The sequence below is a fragment of the Asterias amurensis genome, chromosome 11, assembly GCF_032118995.1.
Source record: "Asterias amurensis chromosome 11, ASM3211899v1".
In the NCBI taxonomy this organism is placed as follows: Eukaryota; Metazoa; Echinodermata; class Asteroidea; order Forcipulatida; family Asteriidae; genus Asterias; species Asterias amurensis.
This window is the reverse complement of record NC_092658.1, coordinates 930,812-951,300: the sequence shown is the minus strand read 5'-3', so window position 1 is coordinate 951,300 and position 20,489 is coordinate 930,812. Positions and strand designations below refer to the sequence as shown.

General features: G+C 39.3%; 1 protein-coding gene and 1 pseudogene across 1 annotated transcript; both read left to right on the top strand.

Moving 5' to 3' along the window:
- The first annotated feature begins 1,079 nt into the window (after nucleotides 1–1,079).
- On the top strand, nucleotides 1,080–6,163 carry LOC139944108 (uncharacterized). Its single transcript, XM_071941061.1, has 2 exons — nucleotides 1,080–1,169; nucleotides 1,451–6,163. Exons 1-2 carry the CDS (start codon nucleotides 1,080–1,082, stop codon nucleotides 6,161–6,163), a joined length of 4,803 nt encoding a protein of 1,600 aa, XP_071797162.1.
- A 4,264-nt stretch (nucleotides 6,164–10,427) lies between these two features.
- LOC139943769 (uncharacterized) lies at nucleotides 10,428–20,469 on the top strand (annotated as a pseudogene).
- Nucleotides 20,470–20,489: the final 20 nt, after the last annotated feature.

Below are 20,489 nucleotides of genomic sequence, written 5' to 3'. Positions count from 1 at the left end.
TCTTGACATATTATTCCATGAAATGCTTATTTTTGTTTTGTTTTAGAAAACGTTAAAAAATTATCAATTATCGATATCGAGAATTAAGGATTATATGTCATGACACAGCGAAACGTGCGGAAACAAGGGTGGGTTTTCCCGTTTTGTTTTTTCTCCTGACTCCGATGACCGACTGAGCCTAAATTTTTACAGGGGTGTTATTTTATATAAGTTGTGATACACGAAGTGTGGGTCTTGGACAAAACTGCTAACCGAAAGTGTCCATTATCTTTAAGCAAGTTGAATAAGCCGACTTGTTCACTCACTTTTCATATTGACGAAATGGCGAATAGTTATAGTGTCGTATAAAAATTTCAGAAGCTTGGAAATGTGTGATAAATACATACCTCGTAAGGCTTCTAAAAGAAGAAATGATATACATTTTGTGTGTGGTATTTAGCATCCAGAGTCCGTGATGTACAAATGGCAATTCCTCAGGGGAAAGAAAACAAACAGACGGATCAAACCCGGAGCAGGACTGGATGTTGTTGTGTTTTTTTTTCGTTTTTCTTCTTTTCTTTTGTTGCTGTCTTAAGTTGTTGCTGTTTTGTTGTTGTTGTTGTTGTTGTTGTTGGCCACCCCTACTCATTATATATAGATAGGCCTATATTAAGTGATTTATTGGATGACTGATAACCCCTTTTCAGTATTATAAGGTGTATTTGATACGGTTGTTCTTTGTCCTCCATGCTACACACACAATAAGGAGGGTTTGGTTAGTTTAAATGGAGCTACCGGAAATCTGTTTTGAAAATAGTCCCGGATCACTGATTGGCGGAGTCATATTTATTGCGGCCCAAAAGTTAACCAAAACCAATAACTTTACAGTAGTTCCAAAGTGGTGGCTATATAAAACGTGGATTTACGATCCTTGTGGATCATTGTGCATCAGAGCTGGTTGCTGTCACATCGTGCTCTATATATAAGCTAGTTTGAAAAGTTCACAGCCGAACTCCGTACCATAATTAATCAGATCGTACCATCTACTTCAACAGATTTTACAAGAAGGCCTGTACCACTAACTGGGCTCTACTGGCACCATGAATCCATATACCTCTCTATCGTTGACTGGAGGTCTACCCCCAGAACAGAATGAGGGCAGTCGAGAAGACATTGATAGTACTATAATGGTAAGAGCACTACCACTACGACAGTTTGTCTTTTTATGATTTTTAATTTCCTAAGAAGTTATTACCACCAATACAACTTTAAAAATTAAAGCACACGAAATTCCGTCTTTGTTTATTTTAAGTCTCCGGACAGTGATATTTTGATTCGGGAGTAGTACAAACATTAATTTTTTGCAAACTTGTTTTGGGCTGTGGCGTGAGGGTGTGCGTGGCTAAATTAGTACCAACATGAAAGCATTTTACAAACACAATCACTATCTCTTTTTCCCCTATTGTTAAAGGATGTTGACATACCACAAGACCCGAATAAGAAAGGAAGACGAAGCAAGACAGATGATCCGGCTAGCAGACAGGTCCAAGAACGGTTTAAATGTTCCACGTGTGGAGAGTCATTCCGTCACCTAACAAACCTCAGTCGACACCGAAGGATGCACAAGAAGACTCTGACTAATGTATCATGTACAATATGTGGGAAGATGTTCGCACGACCTGATAGTATGAAACGACACCGTAAGAACCACCTCACTCATTCTCCGGCACCATTCCCATCTCTGCCGGAGAATCCTGCACTGAATCGCAACGAATTGGCCGATAATCCGAACCCAACCCATACTCCCCCACCTGATTTGGTCCCGGAATCATCTCTCTCTGTAAGCAGTAATTCAACGCCAAGAAACGGCAGTACGACCACACCGATAACCAAGACGGCCCCATGCCCGGCATGTGGAACAATTTTTCCAAGCATAAATCGTATGTTGAGCCACCTTATGAATGATCACATCGATGACTACCCATCGTCCCCCAAACCACCAAAACAAAGCTACGAACTCTCAGACGAGATGATGGATGAATGGGAGGAAAGTAATCTTAATGTAGAGGAAGATGATGGGCACCAACAATTTACACACGGGTCAAGGAAACTCGAGTGCCCAGTGTGCCAAAAACAGTTCACTCGAGCTGATAATGTGAACAGACACATCAGGGCAAGTCATGGAGGAAATGTGGGTTCAGCGGCTTCGGTACTGAACTTACCAACCGTCCACCAGTTCATTCCAAAACAACACCCCCCACTTCAAGAAGACCCCTTGGTGAATCCGACGTTGCCAGACGGTGATGTTTTAGATCTCCAACCCGAGGCCATTATCGACACTCTCCGTAAGAACTGGGGAGCTATCCGCACACATCACTGTGTTCAGCGCCAAATTCAAGATGTGTACAACTTTAGACTCATCGGACGCGCCATCGAAACTGTTGATGAGGTGCTCATGGCACTATTTCAACGCCTAAGATGTAGGGCAAAGATTAACATCTCCTTCGGTTTCGTACTTCGCCATTCAGAGACGGGAGAGCATCGCTATTTTCACTCTAGTCAGAACAACGGGCGGGTGTTTCCTGCTCCGGCAACGGTTGCCTCTCAAGCAGATATGGGTCGGCTGATGGAGCAAGTCCGCGAGGTGGACGTGTTGAAGATTGGTTTTCATCGGCGTCCAGATACGAAATGGACGGTGGCGGCCACAACGAATATGACCGTCTATGTCAACAAGCTGAGACAATTTCCGATCGGTTCACCCATTGAGAAACTACCACCCTACGTCGCCGAAAATGACGGCTTGTGGAACCTGGTTAGAAACAAAAACACCGGCGAAAGATACGATGACAGCCTGTGTTTCTTTCGATGTCTGGCCGTGCTCAGAGGAAATAACAAGAACGCCATTGAAAAAGCTACCCGTCAACTTGCAGAAACATTTCGCCAACACACAAGAAAAAAACACATACACGGGGTCACCTTAGACGAGCTGTCTATAGCCGAGAAACTTTTCAAAGTAAGAGTACGCGTGTACATGCTGCTACCGTTAGATGACAGCGACGAAGACGAAACGATTGACAATATGGAGGTTGATACTGAGCAGGACGAGAATGTGGCATGTACCCAAAACAGTAAAATTAAAGCGGAATTAGTTAGACGCTCCCATCACTGCTACAAAGACAAACTGGACCTGAATTTGTGGGGAAGACACTTTTCCTTCATCCACGATATTGAGACGTACAGCCAATCCTACGCCTGTTCCAAGTGTTGCACGGTGTTCACTCGATCAACCGATTTGGTGCGTCACGAACTGACCTGTGATGCTAACGTCAAACATCGGTTCAGCGGAGGGGCTTACCAGCTTCCGTTAACAGTATTTGACAAATTGTCTGAGTTGGGAGTGGAGGTTGATGATAACATGAAGTACTATCCATACAGAGCGACATACGATTTCGAAACCTACTTTCACAAACTTCCACAGACCGATGAAGACAAAGAGAAGAAACTTAGATGGGAAGCTCAACACGATCTACTGAGTGTCAGTGTAGCTAGTAATATTCCTGGTCACGAGCCACCACAATGCTTCGTGAGTGACGGTAGTCCGGCTCAATTAGTTTCGGGCATGGTAGACTACCTACATACCATAAGTCAAACTGCGTACATATCACTCATGGACCAATTTGAAGGTGTTTTCGAAGAGCTAGACGAGCTGCTGGATGCAATGAAGGACAACATGGAAGAGCGCAGAAAGTACAACCACACCAAAAAGGTTAAACAGCAGCTGGACGAGTACCTCAAAGAGTTACCTGTGCTTGGCTTTAATTCGGGAAAGTACGACATTAACGTCATCAAGCGGTATCTCTATCCAGTTCTACAAGAGACTGACCCTTTGAAGTTTATCATCAAACGAACCAGCACCTACATGGCCCTGAAAACCGAGAAGTTGAAATTCTTAGACATAACGAACTACCTGGCACCCGGCTATAGCTACTCCAAATTTCTAAAGGCGTACGAGTGCGAAACAACCAAGGGTTTCTTTCCCTATGAATGGGTAGATGACCTGCAAAAGCTTGACGTTGGAGAGCTTCCACCTCACCAAGACTTTTACAGTAAGTTGAAAGGGAAAAATATTTCCAAGGAGGAGTATGAGTTTTGTCAATGGGTCTGGAAGGAGCAGGGTATGACTACGGTACGGGAATTTCTGATATGGTATAACAATCTTGACGTCGTCCCCTTCCTCGAAGCCATAGAGAAGATGTTCGCCTTTTACAGAGATCGCAATATGGATATGTTCAAGTCTGCCATTTCTGTACCGGGTCTATCACTACAGTATCTGTTCCTCACGCTACCGAAGGATGTATTCTTCAGCCTCATTGACGAGGCCAATAAGGACTTGTTCTACAAAATTAAAGAGAACATCGTAGGAGGACCGTCTATCATCTTCCACCGGTATCACGAAAAAGGGAAAACAGCCATTCGTGGAGGGCCTAAACCGTGTGAAAACATCGTGGGTTTCGACGCCAACGCGTTGTATCTCTGGTCAATAATGCAAGATATGCCGATAGGGACTTTCATCAGGAGGAATGCCGAACGGGAGTTTAAGCCGGTGAGAAGTCACAAGTTCGGTGTCATGGCAACAGAATGGTTGGACTGGCTTGCGTTCTCGCAGGGTATTCATGTTCGACACCAGTTTAACAGCAAGGAGAAACGTGTGGGTGGACGAATGATCCCGGTGGATGGTTACTGCAAAGAAACAAACACTGTTTTCCAGTTCCACGGTTGCTACTGGCACGGACATCCCTGTCATCTGAACCCTAACGAGTTTAACAAAGTCAGGCAAGCAAGTAGAGACGAACTAAGACGCCAAACGGAAGATACCTCTGCATACATACGGCAGCAAGGTTACAAGCTGATAGAGCTGTGGGAGTGTGACTGGCGCGAAATACAGACGACTGACCACACCGTGAGAGGGTTCTTACGGACCATCCGACTGCCCCACTTCAAAAAGAAAACCATGACCCAACAGGAGGTTTTGGCTTGTGTTATGGATGGATCCATGTTCGGTATGGTAGAGTGTGAGATCAGAGTCCCTTCTACACTTCGAGCACACTTTGCAGAAATGCCACCCGTCTTTAAGAACACCAACGTCAGTCGTGAGGATATTGGAGATCACATGCGGGACTACGCTGAGCGAGAGGGTGTCATGAGGCAACCACGTCGCACTCTCATTGGTAGTATGTTTGGTGAGCGTATCTTGCTGACAACTCCCCTCCTTCAGTGGTACATCAATCACGGATTGGAAGTCGTGCACATCTACGAAGTCATTCAGTACGCTAAAAGTCCATGTTTTGAATCGTTCGGTAATGATGTCAGTAATGCAAGAAGGGCCGGTGATCGCGACCCTACAAAATCCATCCTGGCTGATACCATGAAGCTTCTCGGTAACTCTGCGTATGGTAAGACAGTCACCGACCAGGAGCGCCACATGAATGTCCGAGTTTGTACCGATGCCGATGCTCCTCGTTACGTTAACAATTCTCATTTCCGTGCGCTCCATTCTCTTGACGACGAGTTGTATGAATGCGACATGACAAAGAAAGTAATTCGATTCAACCTCCCCCTACAGATTGGCTTTTTCGTCTATCAGTACGCGAAATTGCGGATGCTTGAATTCTATTACGACTTTCTTCTAAAGTTCATCGACCCCTCCGACTTCCAGATGTGCGAGATGGACACGGATTCGGCATATCTCGCCATCTCGGGGGAAAACCTGGACGATGTCATCAAGCCAGACATGAAGCAGCAATACCTGGAGGAGAAACACCAATGGTTTCCTCGAGAAGATACTGCTGAACATCGTTCTTACGATAAGAGAACTCCGGGACTCTTTAAGGTGGAATGGGAAGGGGATGGAATCGTAGCCCTTTGTAGTAAGACGTACTACTGCTTTGGTACAAAGAACAAAATCAGCTGCAAGGGACTTAACAAACTTGGGAATGACATCACCAAGCAGCGATACATGGACGTACTCGAGTCACAGAAAGCGGGAGAAGGTGTTAACCGAGGATTTAGGATGAGAAGAGCCGGGATGTATACCTACGAGCAAACCAAAACTGCCTTTACTTACATGTATCCCAAACGGAAAGTAGCATCAGACGGTGTGACGACTACCTATCTGGACTTGTAAATACTTTATAGACGGCAGATTACCGCCACGGTATACAGAAAAGAGAGAGAAAAATACAATTAAAAATAAGCAGACTAAAATAAAATAAAAATCCAGCTTTAAACATATGAGTTTCAACAGAGAACTTGCCTGGTGAATATGCACAGCGAGACTGTTCCAAGAAAACATTTGTGGATAATTATAGAATGTTAAATAACGAGTTTCGTTTACGATGGCAAGATACACAATTTGCGATAGACCTTTATCCGACGCAGTATTCTTCTCTCTTTTAAAGAATTTTACTTTTCATTTTATTCTTGTATTTTTTCTTCAGCGATGATTTACGCGTCATTGGAATTCAAGTTAATGAATAAGAAAAAGTAAATAACAGAGAAGACAATCATGAATCATTTACTTAATATTCTCAAATTTTCAACACGGCAGTTTTCCCTCGTAGCATTTCAATCAGCAAATTTTCTCGAATGTTTTTATCTTAAAACAAGTTAAAGCATTGTATATTAAATCAAAACGATCAATATATTATTGTCGATAACAACATGTTCAATATTGTTATATTCAATAGACAGTTTTTTTTTTTTAACAACAAAGGCATTTGTTTTGCTTTGTCTGAATTTACTTGCGGTGCGTCCAATTTATGGTTTAAAAAATACCATTTTTTGTTTACTGATACTGCGAAATCAAAAATGTGTAGTCAAAGGCATCAACCGACTTGAAATGTTTACATGCCGGTTTCTTAAGATAAAACATTTACTTTTGGGCATTAACTGTTATACAAGTAATATTGCATCAAACAATAATGCTCCATTTTAAGAGTAAAACTTCTAAAAAGTAATCAGTCGATGTTTGAAACGCGTTAATTAAATTATTCCTGTACAATCCCATATACGTTTATAATTTACTAATAGGCATGTAACTTATATGATTTCTTGTTGAGCACGAATAAAATACTTGAAACCGTATACTGCCCGTTGGCCACTCAAGGAATGTTCTGGTGAGTTCCGGATGGTTTTAGGCGACCCGTGTTGACTTTTTATTGCTGTATGTGTGTTTTACTATTGACAACCTCTGCATTTAATTTGTTTTAATTAAAACATATTCTTTCTTCTTAACAGTCCCATTTAAACTAGAGTTTGACATTTAGAGTTGTTTGTTATAACCTATAAACAAAGAAAGACTTTGACGAATTTAAATGTAGTCACCATATCCCAACGGTCAGCAACACAGGTATGAGATAACATGATCGGACGTGTTTGGGTTTGTCGGCTAATCAGCTATTATGTCGTCATCTATTGACTATCACGATAGCTCGGTAACTATTCTCTGCGTGTTTGCCCATTTTCTGGTTTGTTCATGCTTGCGTATTACGGTATTTGACAATTGCTCACGATTTGTTTTTAATACGCGTGCCCAATGTTGAAAACTTCACAACAAACACGGAAAGTAAATATCGATGTTCGTAAGTTTGAACTATCACAACAAACACTCAAAAAACATAATATCTTATAATAAAAAATAAAAAAAAAGGTGGTATAATAATAATAAACAAACACTAATTAGTTCATCAAAAGTAAAAACAAAATACGGGGATACTGTCATTAACTTTCCATGCTCGGTTTGTGTGGACCACGATAAGCAACGATTGAAAAATAAAAACTATAATGTATGAATAGATCAACAACCACACGTTTTTGTTCAACTGTCCTTATCCCTATCTTAATTTAACATGTTGTATTTAAGTTGACATTTCAATATTTGAAAATAACGTTTGTCAAGTTTCTGATGAGGCTAAAACAGGAACACGCCGCGTGACGTCACCCCGTCCGTGCGACGACTGTGCTCATAGTCATATAGCTGGTACGTTGTCGGTGTTAACACGTCGGAAGTCTTCATTAAATTGAACAACCTCGTTTCAGAGCTTCACAAAGTTTCACCGGATAAAATCTATTACAGAAACAAGATCCAACTTGTCTCACTGGCCCAACAAGTCGCGTGACGTCACCACGTCCGAGACGACGATGCTCAACCTTAACCCGCGGAACAAGAACTGACACGTTTGGGTTGTTATGGACCGCTGTGACGTCATCTGTTGACTTCTACCGTGGAAGCAAAGTTCGGTGACCGAGGGTCCTGGCGGGTTCAAAGTAACTATCTACCCTGGTCTTTTGTAGACAAAAAGAGAAGGGAACACGGCACGGCAAGGTTAACGGATGAATTATTTATATTCCGAATCATATTTCTCGTACAACTCGCGACACTATTATGTCTACACACAAATAACGAGGATGTTTGATTACCCTGTGTGGCTCAAAACTTAATTTAATATCCGTATGAAAACTATTGAATCGGTGTTGAGCTGGATACACACATTTTGTCGTCTTACCGGTGTAAGCTTAATGGGGTTGTTTGTTTGTTTGTTTGTTTGTTTGTTTGTTTGTTTGTTTGTTTGTTTGTTTGTTTGTTTGTTTGTTTGTTTGTTTGTTTGTTTGTTTGTTTGTTTGTTTGTTTGTTTGTTTGTTTGTTTGTTTGTTTGTTTGTTTGTTTGTTTGTTTGTTTGTTTGTTTGTTTGTTTTTGTGAATGATCTTACAAAAACTAATTCAATATCTATTAAAACTAACGTTATTGGTGTTTAGTTTGAGAAACTCTTTGCCGTCGTATCGGTGTAGCGTTGAAGTAAGCTTATGGGTTTTCTTGTTTGTTCAACGTCGTATTAATATACGCGTTCAGTTTTGGCTTTTTAAATTATCTTTTCAAAATAGACGAGGAAACCGTCCGCGTGTGTGTGGGTTGTATTAAGGTTGTAAATGAGAATGGAACATTATCTGTTTAATTAACCATAATATAATTATGCAAAACTACCTGCCCAGCATTCGATCCTTTCTCGAAGACTACCTCGGTTGTACCAACACTTTGGGGCTCATATTATTTAAAATTTGTGTAGATCACTGGTGTTGTCATTAATTAAAAGTTTCAAATTGTTTGATGTTACTATACTGTTGCGTCGGTCTGTGGCTGCAAATTAAGATTGCTTCACCACCCTTTATTCGTGTGTTATTATCATTATTAGGTAGGCCTAAGTATATTAGTATTACAGTATTATTTATTTGACATTTTCCAACACAATATTCAACTATAATTATTATTTAATATGTTACAATTACTCTAATATATGTATACTGTATTTAAACCTAAAAGGAGGGTGTACATTTAAAACTAAAATGAAAGTTTGTTGCGATATTCTCATGGAACATTTTTAGAAACCCAGGATGGAATCAACGCGGGGCAATTTGATTAGTCCGGTCGCTACGTACGTATAATTGGGCCTTCCACTCGGGTCTTTGTTGGCCGGTCCGACAACTGAGGGCAAGTTCGAACACGATGAAAACGTAGCAGACTACCGGACTCGTACACTCTTGGCCGAGGGGTGTTACTTACACTAGGTCTTTGGGTAAAAACAAAAAAGTTAAACTCAAACTTGAAAAAGAAGAAGATAATATTAATAATAATATATCCAAGTTCTTTAATACAATGTATCGTCTTACTGTGATGTCTTTACACTTTGACCTCCCCGCTTGCTGTCTGTGCTGGTAAAATAAGAAAGAAAAAGAAGGGGGGGGTCTTCGTCACACCCCCATCAGGCATCCTACTTACAACAACCCATCCGAGCCATGATCCACAAGACCTGTGGATCATGATCCACCTCTCAAAAAGGAGGTCATATACGCCTCTCATACTACTACTGTTATATAGGCTTGAATACGCTTTAATAACTTTGGCTATCAAACACAACGGTAAAGGTGCGGTCCTAACGGAATGAAAGCGTAAAATGCAAATTAGGGAGCACCTCCATGCTATTATAAACTGAGTGTCACCTCATCGGGTGACCGTAGCGAAAGGACCAGTGGTTGACTGCTCTTGCGGTCTTTAGCAGTCATATACCGACACACCCAGTGAAAGTCGAAGGAATTTGGTGAGTTGAGAGCTAGATATTAGAAATATTAATCATACAGTTACGATATATATGGACATGTCTGAACCGGGTGTTGAACACTTTGTTCAAGAATATTGTTGTTGGTGTATTCAAACGTTGGTGTATGTATTCGACTTTCAGAAATTGGCTGTTTTGTCCGATGCGCTGGAAGTGTAGTAGTGTCGAATGGTGTTCGAATGTGGTGCTCAATTTATTTGTTTGAAGGTTTAATGTTTTATTGTGTGTCATTGCTTAGATTTAAGACGAGTATTAAGAAAGTGGTCGGAGAATAAAACATGGCGAATTACACGTACCCTTTCGTACCGCAAACAAAGTTCCAACGGTTCAAGAAAGACGGAAATACTTGTATTCTCTTGAGAAACTGCCACTTGAAGATAGGAGGGCAGTCCTCGGGAAATACTACGATGATTGGGTTCACAATGGGTACGAAGAGGTATGTTTATATTTATAAATAGTTTCTCAAATGAATATTTATTTTGTTTGTAATTCGTGTTTTTTTTAATTTTTGTAATACTTATTATTCAGTGAATGAAATATCAAACATTATTATGTAATGATATTGTAAAAGAGATGTTAAATTTGCATCGGGGATAAAGAATAATTTTGCTTTATTAACCCATATACCGATGTGTGTTAGCACTGTATACTCAGTACTTAGTATTTGAATTGCCTCTAGCTACCGGGCAACCTCGGTAGTCTAGTTAGTAAGACACTGCTCTAGAATTGCAAAGGTCGTGGGTTCGAATACCATCCGAGTCACATATACCTGTAATACAAAACAAATATGTAACTGATTGTTAAGTTTGAGGTGATTTTACATTGGGATGTTGGTGAGATTGTCGCTGTGCTAGTAGTTGTTTGTTGTTGTTTTGTTTGTTTTGATTTTGATTTCTTGGATAGGGTCTCATTCCACATAGAGAGTCCATTTGCAAGAAGTGAAGTGCCATGTTTCTGTTTGCCTTTTCTTTTTTAATAAAAAAAAAGATTCAATGGATTTAAATGTAATTTACTCTTAATCTGGCGTTTCGTGCACAATTACACTTTGGAATGCCCAAATAAGAACAACATAGGAACCAATTTAGGGAACGGGGCGGCGGCAAGGGGGACGGTACGGACATGACACCCCCCCCCCCTCCCCTTTGTAGTTACCCCATTGGGTTCCCAAATTTACTTTCTGTGTTTCATCACGTTTAAACAACAGCATTGTGTTAGAACTGGGTACGTCGGTCATATCACACTAGCTGAAGAGATACATGCGAGAATTCCTGATACATCAAAGCGTATACTTGACTGTGCCTCTGGAAATGGATTTCTTGGAGAACAGGTAGGCATCTTATAAACATTTAGTTGACGCCTTTTTTACCATTTGTCTTTTTCTTTTGTAATAAAAATTATTGGTCTTTTCGTAGATTTTGAGCTGAGCAAACACAAATGAAGACGATCAGAGCATACTGATCGAAACGTTGAATTGCCAACACTACTCACAAGAATAGCCGCACGATATATTTTTTAAGACAACCGGCATGTTTTATTTTGAAAAATACATTTGTTTTCGTTTGAGATCATTAAAATATATCAATTTTCCGTGAAAAAAAGCTTATAGTATAGTTTTTTTTCTTCTATTTTGTAGCTGCTGAAGAAACATTGTTTCACCAATTTGGACGCATTGGACATGTCACAAGGCTGCCTTGATTACACGCGTGGAAAGAATGTCTACACAAACTACATTTGTGCCGCTCTGGGTCCAGATCGACTGCCCATCGACGATGGTAAGTGTTTCTCAACGAGTTGGAAACATTTGCAGTAATGTCGTTGAATATTTAATAATAAAGAGGGAGTGTCCTATGTTTTCCAGAATTGTCATTTTTTTAAATACTTTTTTTTTTTTTTATCCCGGGGGATAATTGTTTATTCACAACATTTCACAAAAAGTACATCAGATCGTCAAAACAAACATACAGTATTAGTGAAAGCAAGACACAGCGTATTTAAAGAGAGATAACCCTTAGAGCATTAATCTTGGAAAAGATAGAAACTGGCCAACTTATTGTTACAGGTGGAAATAAATTTTTCCATAGCATAATAATTTTTGAGTTCTGTTTTGAATACTAAGAAGGATGGTTTGTTCTTGGACATTTTCATTTTGTAGATATGAAAACGGCAAATTAATAAAATAAGGTTAGCAGCTTTACAATTAAAGTCTGTTTTGCCAAATAAAAATGTTTCATGGTCAAGGATGATGTTACGCTTAGTCTTGTAATTAATCCATGAAGCAACTGCTGTCCAAAAAGAAATTGTAGCGGCACATGAGCAAAACATGAATAAGAGTCTCCTCCTGGCTATTACAAAAAGTACATAAGTTAGAGTCCAGCTTTTTAATTTTGAAAAGAAAACTGTTTGTACCTAGAATTCTATGAATAAGTCTATACTGGAACCATCTTAGTCTAGTGTCTATTGTGCAGTTGAAAGGAATATTGAAAATTAACGACCATTTAGAAAAACTATTATCTATTTGCAAACTAAAGTTCCACTTAGAAATAAATGTATAGGTGACTTTCCTGGAGGAGGTCAAGACCTTTAGGATTCTGCTGGAGCCTTTTTTGTCCCTCTGCAAAAGGGTCTTGAAATTGAATGGAATAAAAGGAAGTTGAACAGTACCTTTCGTAAAAGACAGAATGTTTGGAAAAGCAGACTTAATGGCCCTGACCACACCCCCATGTTCCAGAAAATTAGTTTTAATGTGAAATTTATTTCTGAAATCATTGAAGGACAAAAAATTCCCCGCATCATCAACAAGGTTATGAATATAATTGACTCCTGCCGACTCCCAATGTTTGAAGTAGATGCATTTTTTTATCCACCTTAATTTTGTCATTGTGCCACAGAGAATTGGTCAATATTTCTTCAGCGGTCTCTGGGCTGTGTGCCATGGTGAATTTTGTTCAGGATGTAAAGACATATTTCTCCAAAAAGGGTTTCCGTACAAAGTTTGTTTATGTGCATAAAGTAATTTCAGGGAACCACCTTCAAAACTGGACAATCCAGAAATGCCTTTTTAAATACTTTTTTTTAACTTAATTATGATATGAAGAAAAAAACAAGGCTGTTATATTCCTTGCAGATATCAGTGAATGACCAACAAATATTGTAGAGTTTCACAAAATGTTGTTATGCTTTCACACAGATACTTATAAAAAGTCTTCAGTAAGTGATAAATTACCTCTTTCTCAAAATGACGTTTCTTCAGAGGAAGTTGTTTCTCACATCGTTTTTTTTTATCCACTATCAACAGTTCTCCATTGCTTGTAACCAAGTAAATTATTTTGACTAATTAACAACTAGTGTCCACTGCCTTTAAGTTTGCTGAAATGTTCTCTTCTTCAGATGCATATGACGGGATTGGTCTAACCGCAGCTTGCGGCGCTGGTCACGTGCAACCAGATTGCCTTCCAGAATGGATCCGGATCACAAAACCAGGTGAATTTAAAAAACCTTCCATGCAATTTAGGCGACAATTTGCGAAACAGAGAGAATAAGTGAAATGTCTTATTTTGATTCATACCACGATGGTGTAGGTTGTACCTGTGGGATAGCCCTTGATCTGTTTTATCCGACTCTAAAATGGCTTTATTATACCCATAAGCTGCAAAACAAGCCAATTCAATTGAGAATTGCGGTAACACGAGTAAACTGTTTCTTTTGAGATCAAAGCGTCGAGTTGTGAATCCGCAGGTTCTTTTCAGGCAACACTCCCAACAGAGATGTTCAAAAGGTCTTACCGCAAACAGACCTATTTAAAGACATTGGGCACTATTGGTAATTGTCAAAGACCAGTCTTCTCACTTGGTGTATCTCAACATAAAACTAGACATTAGGTGTTTGTGAACAAACACAAAGCTGTTCCGTGTTCTTTTGCTTTGATTATGTGTTAAAATTACCAAGGAGTCTATAACTGAAAAAAAAGTTTGAAAAATACTGTACAGTGTCTTGAGTTACGGTGCCACTTCATGGGGTCACGGTAACCTAAGGCTAATCTCTAACGCCCAAGGAGTCTGTAACTGAAAAAAGTTAGAAAATCGGTTGTGTAGTTCTTGAGATATGGTGCCACTTCTGGTTGACCAGGAAGTAGAGGTCAACTTGGGGTCATGGATTTTCAAAGTTTATTTTTAATGCCTTAGGAGGATAAAACTGAACAAAAAGGATCGAAAATCGGTTGAGTAGTTCTTGAGATATGGTCCCACTTCCGGTTGACCCGGAAGTAGAGGCCAAATTGAGGTCACGGTTTTTCCAAATTTTTCTCCTATCCCCAAGGAGTCTTATAACTACAAACAGTCGACATTCTTAAAGAAGAATGTCGTCTTCCTGTGATAATTTATCTCGGAATGTCGACATCCTAAAAGTAGGATGTCGTCTACCTGTGATAATTTATCTCGGGATGTCGACATCCTAAAAGTAGGATGTCGTCTTGCTGTGATAATGGGGACCTTTAGATTTGAGTGAACGTGGACCTCGTTCACGTCGACCACGGTTGTGTTTTTTCCAAGTGATGTCATAACCATAGTTTTGGGGTCGCGGCTCTATGGGGCGCCAGATGTAAAAAATATATCAAACGCAATTATTTACATATAATTCATTATATAACACATAAATTATTATTCATCCATTATTTTACCTTTATTTACAAATAATAAATTTTAAACCACACAATATAATACACAAGCCTCGCAAGAGTATGACACACGCCGCAAGCATAGAGAATCACACCGGATTCCTCAACTTAGACAGTCCAACCCTTTGAACCAAACATAAACACTGGTGTTGAATAGCTTACCACTACCCTCCATTTCACTATAGCTGGAGAATTTATTTTGTGTATATTTATTTTCTGTAAATAAAGTGTATAATTCGAAATTTGTTCGGTCAATATGTGTTGTTTATATATAGGCCCTGTGTTACAAAAACTGTCTCCATTTGCAGTGGTGTGTGGTAACCGTTTTCTCTACCGCCCCCCCCCCCCTCCCAATACCTCTTTTGAAAACACCCCACCTTTGATCTTGTTGTTCTTTAAATTGTCCATTAGTTGCATCATGCAAATTGCTCTCTAATCCAACCCTTTCACGTTTCCCTGCGTTGCTATACATACAATGCATTACACCCCACTTTTGTGGTCCAGTAATCCATTCTTTCATACTGACCATCCTTTGTCCTCATACTCCTATTGGGGTTCGTAGCATAGTGCCCCTACTACAACCACGATCTTTGGTTCATAGCCAGCTGGGCCAAATTTCATATAGCTGCTCAGCACAAAACTTTTACTTGGCAAAACAAGTCTTCCTTGATAAAAGAGGATTAGGCCTACCAACCAAATTTCCCCGTGGTTTTCAGTATAGGCAAGCAACAGCTGACTACGTGGCAAGCAATATGCAACTGTGGCTGGTAAGCCTGTTTTTATCAAGGCAGAAATGTAATGATAAGCAATTTTTTGTGCCTAGAAGCTCTATGAAATTGGGCCCAGTGGTTTTTCAAATAGAAATTTGTTTGGCTATAATGTTCCCGTTTTTTATGGATCCTTCCCTTAATCCATTTCCCCCTTTGTCTATAAAAGGAAATGTATTTTTTCGTACTTGTTTATGCCTCTGAAGGTCCAGTTTAGATCGAAAGCTAAATATAAGGCCATCTACTAACTCATTGTTGTTGTACGAAGCTTTTATATATAATTCTACACGCCATTTCATTTTTTTTTTTTTTTTTTACTAACAATGATGATTTCTTTTATATGTAAATTGTTAATTTTGCACATGCAGTTATTTTGATATACATATTGGACAACTTTCATTATATAGGGTAACGAAAGCGTTCTTTCAATTATACACATTATACACATATACTTGTGTATTGTACAATTTAAATAGTGGATGAAGTTATTTTTGGCGCCTCATACGACACAACGTGCAGACAACATGCAGCTTTAGATTTTGCATCCAAGACGTCGACTGACATGTGCCTACATCTTGCTGAGGCTTTGCGCATGCGTCAAGTCGTCACCAATGTTGTCTGCACGAGTTGAGGACCCCAAAACCAACCAAAACTATGGTTTTGACGTACGTTCAGAAAAACCAAAGCCGTGCTCGACGTGAACGTAGCCTTTAGAAAGGCGCACGCGGCACCAGCGAGAGTACCGTCGCAGCGAAGCGACTTGAAAAAAGGCTAACTATACAACGTGAACGAAGTCCGCGTCCACCCAAATCTAAAGGTCCCTAATTTATCTCGGTATGTCGACATCCTAAACGTCAGTTGTCATCTTCCTGTGATAATTTATCTCGGGAAGTCGACATTCTAAAAGAAGAATGTCGTCTTCCTGTGATAATTTATCTCGGAATGTCGATATCCCAAAAGTAGGATGTCGTCTTGCTGTGATAATTTATCTCGGGAAGTCGACATCCCGAAAGTAGGATTTTTGTTGTTGAAATGATTTTACTTGTATACGTTTTGTTAACTAGTATTACATTTCCAACAATATTTCTAATATTCATGGTCATAAACTACGTTAAACTAAAATAATGGACGAAACAAAATGTCCCACGTAAAACTCCATAAGGTTTGGAACATAATGGTCCCGCAAGTTCAAATACGCGCGAGACTTGCTTAGTCAACACAAAAGGTAATAAATAATTTATTACAAGCAAATGCAATCGTACAATAATAGAAAACAAAAACTAAAAATCAATGCAAAACACATGTAGGGGATGGAGGGGCCCATAAAAAGCAAACCTTAACGAGTACGGACCCCCCCCCCCCTTTTTCTAACGAAGAAAGCAATGTAAGCAATTTTATTTAGTGGGTGTAATCTTATGTAGCGGCAAAACAATTCAAAATTACAGGAAGAACAAACACAAAAACAGTTAGCGTAAAATAAAACTTAACCATATATTTAAATGAAACAGATAAACAAAATACCCAACATCATAATAAAACATAAAAGGGAACACTAGTTGTGTGATAAAAATAAATACTAGAGCAAATGGGCTCCACATCTCTTGCTGGAAAAAAAAACATGTCGAAATATACCATTGTTATCCATTAGAGACGTTTTGTAGTCACGTTGGTTGGGGAGCGAGGAATCTAGCAAAAACACACGAAAACCCCATGGCTGGGACATCAGTTTATACACCAGACAAATCTATTATATGGATATTCTTTTGAATATTTTATTTTGTGCATATGGTCCGTGATTCGTGGTATGTTGAATATAAGTGGGCGGTTGTGTATCGACAACAGACTTTTATCCTTTTGATCACCATCAGCCCAATGTATAATAAACTTCAACGGCTGACGATTGCACTTTTGGTATTGTCATTGTTAAACTCCGGTTCCATTGTGTGCTGTATGTTACCCTCCACACATAGATTTTCTTGTGAATAGTAGCTGTGTATGATTCACGGTTCGCTGAATAATGTGGCGATAACAAACTTTTATCATTTTGAACTGAATGCTTGATTTATTATCTAGAGGTAAATGCTTGAGGCCAGTAAGTATATTGTGCACGTACACCATGTAGTTTTTCTTGGAAACCGTTTGCTAACAGCCATTTATGTTACCCTTTGAAATAAAATCAGAAAATTTGTAAGTTTGCTTGTTGCATAAAATTAAATTGAAGATGATGCCTGAATTGATTTTTACAATCAGAGTTGGACTCTAGACTGACGTGTTGGACTCCTTGAACACTCCAAGTGGTTCAATAGGTAGTACAATTCCAATACTTATGCTGATGTTCTCATGATGTCAGCATCAACAGGAAGTTCCAACAACTTTGTCCCCTTGTACAATTAAATATGCAAATATGGGTCACGTGGTTAATTAATTACGATTTTTAACATTTTGGGGGGTCGGTGGTTTGATGTTTGATCTAGTACGATTTGATTTCACAGAACTCTTAACCACCAAACTCTGCGCTTATGATCACCATTTTCCGCTTACTATGTTTTTCAAACATCATCGTGTCATGCATGCATTGTCACTAAATATGAACTTCAACGCCTATAACTATTTTAAGCATAATTTTAACGGTAGGCCTCCTGCTCTATATTGAAATGAAGTTTTTCTGTGTTGGACTTGCAGGTGGACTGATCATGTTTGTGGTGCAAGAAAAATATCTAGGAGGCGAACACTACGATGAGAATTACTGCAATGGTGCCTTGGATGCCATTCTACACAAAATGGCTGCCGAAGGTCAAGTGGAGTTTTTGGAGAAGAAAAGGCTGTTTTACCTTAAGAATCAGACAGACAAGAGCAAAAATGAATACTCATACAGGTTTGTACTTCGAGTAATGTGAATTATTAGCTGTTCCGACCTACCGTCGGAACAGGTATTGTTTTTGTTGACATTATTTTTTTGGGGTGTGGAGGCATCTCTACTAAGAGATTTGTGGTCGATTTAACAAAGAGTTAGGACTCGTCATAACTCGAGTTAGGACGAGAACTCGTCCTACTTAGGATTAATCTTAAGGTCTACAGTGAAGGGTTAGGACTCGTCCTAAGTCCTAAGATTAGCCTTAAGTTAGGAAGAGTGTTGTGAAATCGACGGCAGTGGGTGTTTAACCTGGGGTTTTCGTCAGGTTTAGTTATATAGGTACATACTCCCAATGTAGCAAGTAGGTTTATCCCCTCATCCCCTTCAGTTTAACTGCTTTTTAGTCATCACTTTACTCGACATCTTTCTTGTCATCATGTTTATCTTTGTCTTGTAATGTTTAATCATGTTTAAGTATCTACGTTAGTTATTTTATTAAATTACTATTCATTGAGAATTCTTTTTTTGATTTTTCTTCTAAGGGCACACCACTACAAAGTACAAGCCTTTTGTCTATAGGATCATGCTTCCACAATTCATTGTCTTCTGCATTCTGTTATGTCCTGTGTTCAGGATGGAAGTCAATGGCGTTCAGGAGGGATGTCAATGCTATAATTGTGAATCCTGATTTTTTTTTTTTATAGATAGGGGGTCCTTCGGACAAGAGGAAGGGTGTTAGAGGAACATTTTTGCTGGGCGGACGATCTTGCCTTCAGTGTTTCGGTATTACTAATGTCTTGCAGATCGATGGTTTGGGGTTCTGTGGTTGTTTTGGGGCTAAAAAACAACATAATTTGCATATATTGTTATAGTAATTAGGACGAGTTAATTTAAGTCACTGGACACTTGGTAACTGTCAGAGACCAGTCTTCTCATTTTCTTTATCTCAACATTATGCATAAAGTAGACCTGTGAAAATTTGAGCTCAATCGGTCTTCGGTGTTGCGAGATAATAATGAAAGAAAAAACATCATTGTCACACGAAGTTGTCAGTGTGTGTGCTTTCAGATCATGATTTCGAGACCGAAATTCTAAATCTGAAGTCTCGAAATCAAGTTCGTGGAAAAATTACTTCTTTCTCGAAAAGTACTCCACTTCAGAGGGAGCCGTTTCTCACAATTTTTTATACTATCAACCTCTGCCATTGCTTGTTTCCAAGAAAGGTTTTGTTCTAATAAATATTTTTAGTAATTTTATTACTGATAGCATCCAGTAACAAAACAGTTTCTTAAACCCGTAAGCCTAAATTTGAGACCAATTTCTGAACTGACTCCGCGGCAGTACAGTTAATTACGATCCTATAAGCTAAAGTAGTAGTCCAGTCTAATTTCTATACCATCCGCCCTGGTAATAGTTAAAAGCAGGACAGTTCTTTTCAGAACTGAGAAGTCTCCCGAACCTCCGATTATCTACTCCACGGCAGTAGAATAAAGCAAGGCAGTTCCCTAAGAACAACTCTACCTGGCAAGTAGATACACACATGGTGTTACCGCAAACCAAATATACAAGCCTAAATTTGTTTTACCGAAATAATTGGTGATGGAGATAGAAGTTTCTGCATTCCAAATTGAACTGTACGCTGGGATTTTTAAATGAATGTGATGATTAATAATAAACTGACTTTCCTGTTGGTTTGTATTCTTTTAAAAAAACGTTGACTAGATTCGTTTTTGCTTGAAGTTCAGTGGCTTAACCTGCAGACCGACTGTTAGATTTGCTTCTTATAAGTAGCTAATTGCTTCTTGTTTCAGTTGCCGTTGACACTATAAACACTAACACGTGCACGAACTAACCCCTCTTTACTCAACCACTTCAAACCACAGACACAAAGAGCTGTGCTCCAAACCCAGGTGTGTGAATGGTTCAAAGTGAGCCTCTCAACATTGGCTGAAAGGGGAATATTATTATTCAAAAGAGGGCGCTATTAAGAGTTTTGGAGTTTTGAACAAAAATTTGAGAACAGAATAGTCACAAGAGGGCGCACGGT